Below are 10000 nucleotides of genomic sequence, written 5' to 3'. Positions count from 1 at the left end.
TGTACCTGTTTGTTTACCTGTGTCCCTCTCAGCCTGTGCAGAGGAGCTGGCCTGCCACCATGTGGCGCTGTTCAACACTCAGTGTGAACTGTACAGCACACACACACTGAACACACACTGCAACACTTCCCAGCAGGTACACACACACACACACACACACACACACACACACACACACACACACACACACACACACACACACACACACACACACACACACACACACACCTGAGCACCTGAATGCAGGAGGACAACAGTAAACAGTAACTTTATTTATAAATCACTTTGTTACAAACTCTAATGATTGATCGATTGATTGATTGATTGATTGTTTGTCATTAATTGTCACTGACTCTGATTAAAGTTTTCCTTTTTTTCTGTGACTCCTCAGACCAGAGGGTTTCTGGGTAATCCTCAGGTGGAGCTTTTTGATTGGCTGAGCTGCTCCCTGAGAGTGAGGAGCAAGGCTTCAGATCTGCTGGTCATCAGGAAGAAAGGTACGTTCACCATGGCAACCAGGTGACTGATGTGTGTTTTCAGGAGTGTGTACATGTGTGCTCAGGTATGTGTGTGTGTGTTTCAGGGGCGGAGTTTTCCTCGCAGCAGCAGCAGCAGAGCTTTGTGAGGATGAGGATGAGGAAGGTGGTCTCAGGTGTCTTCAGGACTCAGGTGTTCTCCTCCAGCAGGACCTCTCTCTCCGACGCGCACCGTTTCTGTCAGGATGGCTGCAGCCGTGACGCCTGCTGCCATGGATTCATCCTCAACCAGAACAGCCTGGACGGAGGTACGTTACCATGGAGACAGGACCACATCACACCTGGGGGGGTGGATGAGAATGAGTGAGTGTGTGTGTGGACAGGTGTGTGTATTAATAAATGAACTGGCTGAATGAGTGGATAACTTAATAACACTAATAGAATGAATACATTACTGTTAACTGAGGACATGAAAGAAGTGAATGAATGAATAAATGAATGAATGAACATGAGGGGCGGAGCTCTGTTTCCCACCTCCTCCTTTGCCCCACCCCTTCAGGTTCTCTGTTCTGTGGTTGGCTGAGAGCTCCGTCAGTGCTGATGTGCGGAGACCAGGACTGGGATCTGATTGGACAGGGAGCAGCCAACCGTATCTGTGGGGCGGGGCTTACGTACAACGTGCAGCAGCGCAGCTTCATGTTTGACTTCGGAGGCCAGAAGTTCACCTTCAGTAAGAAAATCCAGTCGTAGCTCAAATATCTAACAGTTCCTGAACACAACACTTAACTGTTGGGTTGTTTGTTTACACCCAGCTGACTCTGCTCTGCCAGCTGACAGTAAGAACAAGAAGAACTACCAGGCCTCCATCATCAGCTTCCAGGCCATCTACCTGAACACAGGTACTGACCTCTGACCTCTGAACCTGGAGCAAACTGTCCCACACTGTCCAATTTATTTACTGTTTGGTTCTTTGTCAACTGCAGATACAGCTGTCACTGGTTCTGGTTCTGGTTTGTGTGTGCTGCAGTGGAGCTCAGTCCTCCTCTGGAAGGTTTGTATCACTGTGATGATGAAAATGTTGATGATGATGAAGAAGATGATGATGATGATGAAGGTCTGTACTAACGGGTGTTCTGGTTCCAGCGTCAGTACTTCAGAAGTTTGAGTCCCTGTCGAGCGACGTGGTCCTCGTGAATGCTCAGAGGAAGAGACCCGCCCTCTCCTTCATGCTCAACAGCAACAACTACAACTCCCAGCAGGCACTGCTGTGGTGTCTGACAAGTACGTACACAAGCTCGTCTGTTTCAGGTTGTTTGATGTTGTGTATCTGTGTGTGTTTCAGGTTGTGTGTCTGTGTGTTTAAGGTTGTGTGTGTTTGATGTTGTGTATCTGTGTGTGTTTCAGGTTGTGTGTGTTTGATGTTGTGTGTCTGTGTGTGTTTGATGTTGTGTATCTGTGTGTGTTTGATGTTGTGTATCTGTGTGTGTTTGATGTTGTGTATCTGTGTGTTTCAGGTTGTGATGCGGAGCCTCTCTGCTCGATGGCTGACCTCAGAGACGATGACTCAGCCGGTTTCTTCGGCTGCTCGTTGTTTCCCGACAGCAGCGTCTGCGGAGCGTACGACAAACCTCTGAGAGGAGCCTGCCGCCCCCTGCTGGACAGAGCGCCCAACAACGCCTACAGCAAGAAGGGTGAAGAGAGCAGCGACGAGACGGCACACAGAGCAGCGCTGTCAGAGGTTTAACTGTGTGTGTGTGTGTGTGTGTGTGTGTGTGTGTGTGTGTGTAGTGGACCTATCTGGACCGGTGAAGAGTTTCTATGAGCGAGTTTCCTTCCAGAAGATGGTTTCTTACTCTGTCCGCAGCCGAGTCAGCCTGAAAGCAAACATGCCGCTGTCTGAAGGGTACCATGAGATTCTGGTTGTTGTTTTTGTTGTCGTTATTATTGTTACTCTCTCTGTGTGACAGCTCTCACCCGTCCGTCTGTGTGTGTTCAGGTTCATGTTGTGTGAGCGGCGCTGTGATGAGGATCCTTGTTGCCGTGGTATCGGCTTCGTCCGTGACACCAAATCATCAGGTATCCATGGTTACTGTCATATTCACGAATCACAACTGTTTGCTGTCCTGGCTCCTAAATGGTAGAATGAGCTCCTCAACAACATCAGGACAGAAACTCTGAACATCTTCCACCACAAACTAAAAACACACCTCTTCAGACTTTACCTTGAATAGTAGAACTTTAGTATCTTAAAATAGAACTTACTGATAGAACTTTGTAGTTTGGCTTTCTGGAAGAAATTATATTTTCTTGATTCTTGTTGTTCTGGTTTTGAACCCTCATGGTTGAAATGAACTTATTGTAAGTCGCTTTGGATAAAAGAGTCAGATAAATGTAATGTAATATATTCGTCTTGACGTCCAACTCTGGACCTGTTTCTTGGTTCATCTTCTTGGTGTCCTCGACCAGGATGAGACTCAAACAGGGACACACATATCCATGGAAACACATTCAGTCACTGTATGTGTGTGTGTGTGTGTGTGTGTGTGTGTGTGTGTGTGTGTGTGTGTGTGTGTGTGTGTGTGTGTGTGTGTGTGTGTGTGTGTGCGCAGGGGACTCGGACCTGGTGTGTCTGGCTCTGATCAGTCTTGGGGTTCAGACCTGCAGTGAAGACGACAAGACGTCCTGGAGGACTCAGGACTGCAGGCCGTCTGCAGTGAAAACCTCACCGGACCCCCTCGGCTGGTACCTGAAACCTGGTCAGTAGTTATACTGCTGTAGGTCTGTAGTTATACTGCTGTAGGTCTGTAGTTATGCTGCTGTAAGTCAGTAGTTATGCTGCTGTAGGTCTGTAGTTATACTGCTGTAGGTCTGTAGTTATGCTGCTGTAGGTCTGTAGTTATGCTGCTGTAGGTCTGTAGTTATACTGCTGTAGGTCTGTAGTTATGCTGCTGTAGGTCAGTAGTTATGCTGCTGTAAGTCAGTAGTTATGCTGCTGTAGGTCTGTAGTTATACTGCTGTAGGTCTGTAGTTATGCTGCTGTAGGTCTGTAGTTATACTGCTGTAGGTCTGTAGTTATGCTGCTGTAGGTCAGTAGTTATGCTGCTGTAGGTCTGTAGTTATGCTGCTGTAGGTCAGTAGTTATGCTGCTGTAGGTCTGTAGTTATGCTGCTGTAGGTCAGTAGTTATACTGCTGTAGGTCTGTAGTTATGCTGCTGTAGGTCAGTAGTTATACTGCTGTAGGTCTGTAGTTATGCTGCTGTAGGTCTGTAGTTATACTGCTGTAGGTCAGTAGTTATACTGCTGTAGGTCTGTAGTTATGCTGCTGTAGGTCTGTAGTTATACTGCTGTAGGTCAGTAGTTATGCTGCTGTAGGTCTGTAGTTATACTGCTGTAGGTCTGTAGTTATGCTGCTGTAGGTCTGTAGTTATGCTGCTGTAGGTCTGTATTTATACTGCTGTAGGTCAGTAGTTATGCTGCTGTAGGTCTGTAGTTATGCTGCTGTAGGTCAGTAGTTATACTGCTGTAGGTCAGTAGTTATGCTGCTGTAGGTCAGTAGTTATACTGCTGTAGGTCAGTAGTTATACTGCAGTAGGTCTGTAGTTATGCTGCTGTAGGTCTGTAGTTATACTGCTGTAGGTCAGTAGTTATGCTGCTGTAGGTCTGTAGTTATACTGCTGTAGGTCTGTAGTTATGCTGCTGTAGGTCTATAGTTATGCTGCTGTAGGTCTGTATTTATACTGCTGTAGGTCAGTAGTTATGCTGCTGTAGGTCTGTAGTTATGCTGCTGTAGGTCAGTAGTTATACTGCTGTAGGTCAGTAGTTATGCTGCTGTAGGTCAGTAGTTATACTGCTGTAGGTCTGTAGTTATGCTGCTGTAGGTCTGTAGTTATTCTGCTGTAGGTCAGTAGTTATACTGCTGTAGGTCTGTAGTTATGCTGCTGTAGGTCTGTAGTTATACTGCTGTAGGTCAGTAGTTATGCTGCTGTAGGTCTGTAGTTATACTGCTGTAGGTCTGTAGTTATGCTGCTGTAGGTCTGTAGTTATGCTGCTGTAGGTCTGTATTTATACTGCTGTAGGTCTATAGTTATGCTGCTGTAGGTCTGTAGTTATGCTGCTGTAGGTCTGTAGTTATGCTGCTGTAGGTCTGTATTTATACTGCTGTAGGTCTGTAGTTATGCTGCTGTAGGTCTGTATTTATACTGCTGTAGGTCTATAGTTATGCTGCTGTAGGTCTGTAGTTATGCTGCTGTAGGTCTGTAGTTATGCTGCTGTAGGTCAGTAGTTATACTGCTGTAGGTCTATAGTTATGCTGCTGTAGGTCTGTAGTTATGCTGCTGTAGGTCTGTAGTTATGCTGCTGTAGGTCTGTATTTATACTGCTGTGACCGGTTTGTGTTTTCAGTCAATCAGTGGACTTCATCTCCTGCTCTCTGTCCTCCATTCAGCCTGCCGCCAACCAGGAACAATGGTAAGACTGTGACCTCACTACCACTAATGCTAGTACTGTAATACTACCACTACTTCTACTACTACACATACTACCCTGTGTAGAAGTATTCCTGGAACTCGTTTTGCTGTCGTACTACCCTGTGACTGTGACTCTTGTGTCTCAGTGTCAGAGGACGAGTGGCGCTTCCTGTCTGACTCCTCCCTCCTCATCGACCCCTCCCTCTCTACATATGACGTCATCCATGTGAGCCGTGACATCGCCACTGACCGGGACAAGACCAGGGACTGGTGTCTCCATGGTAACCACAGCTGCGCCTCTTGTCCTTTATATCGTTGATTGTTGTTGTATTGATTAGGTTCACTGACTCTTCTGTTTCCTGTCAGCTTGCCAGGAGGCAGAGTCTTGTGTTGCCATGTCACTGAGGGAGGCAGAGTCAGCCACTCGCTGCATCCTCTACCCCGACACCACCACCTGTGGGCTGATCTCCGCCCCTGGCTCCTCCAGTCCCGCCTCCTCCTGCCGACTGGTTGTCAAAGAGCCCGCCCCCCAGGTCTACCTGAGGAGAGGTTAGGCAACCGACCAATCACAGTGTAGAGAAGAGTCAGAGAAGAACAGCGCTGTCACTCACATCTGTTTTTAATCTCCTCAGAGCGGTTGCCATCGGTTACATCCATCTCCATCCCGGGTCATGGGCTTGTGCAGGGCGTTGCCGTGGAAACAGCATGGGGATCTGACAGGAGGATGGTCATTCAGTTCCTCGGAGTCCCATACGCACGTCCACCAATAGGATCACTCCGCTTTGAAGCAGCTCAGCCGTTTGATTGGACGGGAACCTGGGACGCCGCCAAACCCCGGTAACGAGCCGTCTGAGTCACCTACCTGTCTCACAACCAGCTCACCTGTAGCACACCCGTCCTTACACACATAATGATGATAATAATACAAATAATAATAATATTATATGGAGAACGTCCTGACGTGTGTGTGACCTGTCCCCGTCCGTCCTTCAGTCCCAGCTGTGTCCAGCCCGGTGACGCTGAGTCAGCAGCCTCCAGTGAGGACTGTCTCTACCTGAACATCTTTCGTCCTGCTGCTCAGGTGAGCTTCTTTGTTGTGTTTGTTTAAATGTCTGTTCGCTGTTTCTTTACGTCCTAAATGAGGCTCTGAGCCTGAAAACATTCTAAATATTCTGTAAATTAAAGCTTTTAAATCATAATTCACTATTATACATCAGTGTCCTCAACTGGCCTGCAAACGTGTGTGTGTGTGTGTGTGTGTGTTTATCTGTGTGTGTGTGTGTGTGTGTGTTTGTTTGTCAGAGAGGGCGTGTCCCAGTCCTGGTGTTCTTCTTCAACCCCTCGGCCAATCAGAGCCCAGGACTGTTGGATGGCTCCGCCCTCGCTGCTGTAGGAAATATCGTCGTGGTGACGGCCAGTTACCGAACTGCAGCACTGGGATTCCTGAGCACAGGTACACACACACACACACACACACACACACACACACACACACACACACACACACACACACACACACACACACAGATAAACACAAAAAACACACACACACACACACAGATAAACACAAAAAAAACACACACACACACAGATGCACACGCACACACACAGATAAACACACACACACAAACACACACAAAAACACGCAGATAAACACACAGATAAACACGCGCACACACAGACACACACACACACACACACACACACACACACACACACACACACACACACACACACACGTACACGCACACACACACATTAAATGATTCGCCCTTACCCAGTCGCCCTCTCTCCAGGTGTGTCTGGTCTCCGTGGTAACTACGGCTTGTCAGACCAGGAGGCGGTGCTTCGTTGGGTAAACGCCCACATCTCCCTGGTGGGCGGAGACAACAGGAGAGTGACTGTTGGGGCGGAGCGTCATGGTGCTGACATCACCAGCCTTAATCTGCTCTCCACCCTCCCCTCCTCCTCCCCTCCTCTGTTCCAGCGGATGATGCTGATGGTGATGACCTCCTCTCAGTAACAATATTGATCTTCAACAGGAAGTTAAGATGTTAAAGAGGACACGCTACCGTGGTAACCTCCTCTTCCTCCTCCTCCTCCTGCAGGGCGGCTCAGTGTTCTCTCCATCACTGCTCCACCTTCCCTCCTCCTCCAGACAACAGGCAGTTGATCTGGCCCGAGAGCTTGGCTGCGTGACCTCTGACCCCATTGATGACGACAAGATGGCCGTCTGCCTTAGAACGACGCCCGTTCAGGATCTGAACGCTGCTCAGACCAAAGTAAGGTTCTACCTGTTCTATCTGTTCCTGTTCTACCTGGTCTACCTGTTCTATCTGTTCCTGTTCTACCTGTTCTACCTGTTCCTGTTCTACCTGTTCTACCTGTTCCTGGTCTACCTGGTCTACCTGTTCTATCTGTTCCTGTTCTACCTGATCTACCTGTTCTACCTGTTCTACCTGTTCTACCTGTTTTACCTGTTCTACCTGTTCTACCTGTTTTACCTGTTCTACCTGTTCTACCTGTTCTACCTGATCTACCTGTTCTACCTGTTTTACCTGTTCTACCTGTTCTACCTGATCTACCTGTTCTACCTGATCTACCTGTTCTACCTGTTCTACCTGATCTACCTGTTCTACCTGTTCTACCTGTTTTACCTGATCTACCTGTTCTACCTGTTCTACCTGTTCTACCTGATCTACCTGATCTACCTGTTCCTGATCCTGTTCTACCTGATCTACCTGTTCTATGTTCTACCTGTTCTACCTGATCTCTGTTCTACCTGTTCTACCTGATCTACCTGATCTACCTGTTCTACCTGTTCTACCTGATCTACCTGTTCTATCTACCTGTTCTACCTGTTCTGTTCTACCTGATCTACCTGATCTCTGTTTTACCTGTTCTACCTGACCTCTACCTGATCTACCTGTTCTACCTGATCTGTTCTACCTGATTCTGTTCTACCTGTTCTATCTACCTGTTCTACCTGATCTACCTGATCTACCTGTTCTACCTGATCTACCTGTTCTACCTGTTCTACCTGATCTACCTGATCTACCTGTTCTACCTGTTCTACCTGATCTACCTGTTCTACCTGTTCTACCTGTTCTGTGTTCCAGCTGCTGGCGGTCTCCGGTCCCTTCCAGTCCTGGTCTCCGGTCCGTGAGTCCGTGTCTCCGTCCTCGTCCTTCCACAGAGTCGACCTCCTGCTGGGAACATCGGAGTACGACGGCCTGATTGGCCGAGCTCGCAAGATAAAGGTCAGAGGTCACTGCGCAGGTTAGTGCCAACTGGCAGAGGAACAGTCACCTAACTTCTTCTTGTTCAGGACTTCGAGGCTCTGCGGGGTCGGGCTGACGGGAAGACGGCATTCTACGAGGCGCTGAGCCGCTCGCTGGGTGGAGCCTCAGGAAACGAGCTGCTGAAGGAGGCGGCGGCCTGGTTCTACTCTCTGGACCACAGCCCGTCTGCTGCAGGATACAACCTGTTCTCCAGAGCACTGGACAACGCTACCAGGTGGGAGGAGCTTAGATCACAGGACTGAACAGGTGGACATTGTTTAACATCTTCCTCTCTTGCAGGGACCTCTTCATCATCTGCCCCACGCTGCGCATGGCTAGCCACTGGGCTAACAGCAACGCTAACGTCTTCCTGTACCACCAACCAGCCTCCAGCGCTTACAGCAGGTACACATGCTACATGATAACAGGGGCTAATGATGCTAACAGGCAGCTAATTTGTTTCCCCAACAACAAGCCGTGGATCACCAGTGACCTGAAGGTGCTTCTTAATAAGAAGAAAGCAGCCTTCAGGTCTGGGGACAGGGAGGAGCTCAGGAGAGTGCAGCGCCACCTGAAGGAGAAGCTCAGGGAGGTCAAGGACTCCTACAGGAGGAAGCTGGAGGCAAAACTCCAGCAGGACAACTTGAGGGAGGTGTGGACCGGTATGAAGGAGATTACTGGGTTCAAGGGGAGAGAGAGACAACCAGGGGGAACCTGGAGAGGAACAACCAGGGGGAACCTGGAGAGGAACAACCAGGGGGAACCTGGAGAGGAACAATCAGCTCAACTGTTTCTTCAACAGGTTTAGTTCACCACTCTCATCTGTCTCCTCCACACCTTACACCTCCCAAACACCTCTGCTGCCTCCCCCCTCCCTCCTCTGTCCCACCTGGTGAGCTTCATGGACACAGAGTCCTCAACTCCAAAGGGCTCTTCCTCCATCGACACCATGACCCCCCCACCCCCCACTCTGTGACGACTGGCCAGGTTAGGAAACAGCTGGAGAGAATCCACCAGTGCAAGGCTGCAGGACCTGACGACATCGGCCCCGTGGTCCTGAAGACCTGCGCCGTCCAGCTGGCTGAGGTCCTACAACACCTCTTCAACCTGAGCCTGAAGCAGGAGGAGGTCCCGGTGCTGTGGAAGACGTCCTGCCTGGTTCCTGTCCCCAAGAAGACGACTCCATCTGGCCTCAACGACTACCGACCGGTTGCCCTCACATCTCATGTGATGAAGGTGCTGGAGAGGCTGGTCTTGGCCCACCTCAGGTCTCTGGTGAAATCTTCTCTGGACCCTCTACAATTTGCGTACCAGCCTCGTGTGGGAGTGGACGACGCCATCATCTACCTGCTGCAACGAGCTCAGTCTCACCTGGATGGAACCGGTGACTCTGTGAGAATCACTTTCTTTGATTTCTCCAGTGCATTCAACACCATCCAACCACTGCTGCTGAGGGAGTCAGTGGACGGTGTATAAGGGATGGACGGGAGGAGGAGTACAGGACAGTAGTGGAGGACTTTGTGGAGTGGGCTGGTAGAAATCACCTCCTCTTGAACAACGTGGCCAAGACCAGAGAGATGGTGGTCGACTTCAGGAGGAAGACGACGGCTCCACAACCGCTGAGAGTTCTGGGAGAGGAGGTGGACATGGTGGAGGAGTACAAGTACCTGGTGTCTCCATGACAACAGACTGAACTGGAAGACCAACATCAACGCTGTCTACAAGAAGGGGATGAGTCGACTCTTTTCTTGAGGAAACTTCGATCCTTCAATGTGTG

General features: G+C 49.3%; 1 protein-coding gene across 1 annotated transcript in view; it reads left to right on the top strand.

Moving 5' to 3' along the window:
• tg (thyroglobulin) overlaps positions 1 to 9309 on the top strand; it is a gene marked incomplete at its 3' end in the record, with an annotated part of 20283 nt that extends 10974 nt beyond the window's left edge. Inside the window, 24 exon segments of the mRNA XM_069688675.1 lie at positions 33 to 136; positions 392 to 497; positions 584 to 784; positions 1036 to 1206; positions 1289 to 1375; positions 1460 to 1527; positions 1620 to 1649; positions 1652 to 1757; positions 1991 to 2167; positions 2265 to 2379; positions 2473 to 2552; positions 3086 to 3232; positions 4878 to 4943; positions 5089 to 5223; positions 5309 to 5491; positions 5575 to 5779; positions 5936 to 6023; positions 6245 to 6395; positions 6739 to 6944; positions 7051 to 7224; positions 8062 to 8202; positions 8271 to 8458; positions 8524 to 8628; positions 9135 to 9309. Of these exon segments, the coding sequence (XP_069544776.1) occupies positions 33 to 136; positions 392 to 497; positions 584 to 784; positions 1036 to 1206; positions 1289 to 1375; positions 1460 to 1527; positions 1620 to 1649; positions 1652 to 1757; positions 1991 to 2167; positions 2265 to 2379; positions 2473 to 2552; positions 3086 to 3232; positions 4878 to 4943; positions 5089 to 5223; positions 5309 to 5491; positions 5575 to 5779; positions 5936 to 6023; positions 6245 to 6395; positions 6739 to 6944; positions 7051 to 7224; positions 8062 to 8202; positions 8271 to 8458; positions 8524 to 8628; positions 9135 to 9309 (3209 nt within the window).
• Positions 9310 to 10000: the final 691 nt, after the last annotated feature.

Source organism: Brachyistius frenatus, unplaced genomic scaffold (genome assembly GCF_029030835.1).
Source record: "Brachyistius frenatus isolate BFR_SWC_R1_liver_20210118 unplaced genomic scaffold, ASM2903083v1 Contig_669, whole genome shotgun sequence".
NCBI classification, from domain to species: Eukaryota; Metazoa; Chordata; class Actinopteri; family Embiotocidae; genus Brachyistius; species Brachyistius frenatus.
The sequence above is the reverse complement of the archived record's forward strand: the minus strand, read 5'-3'. Positions and strand labels throughout refer to the sequence as shown.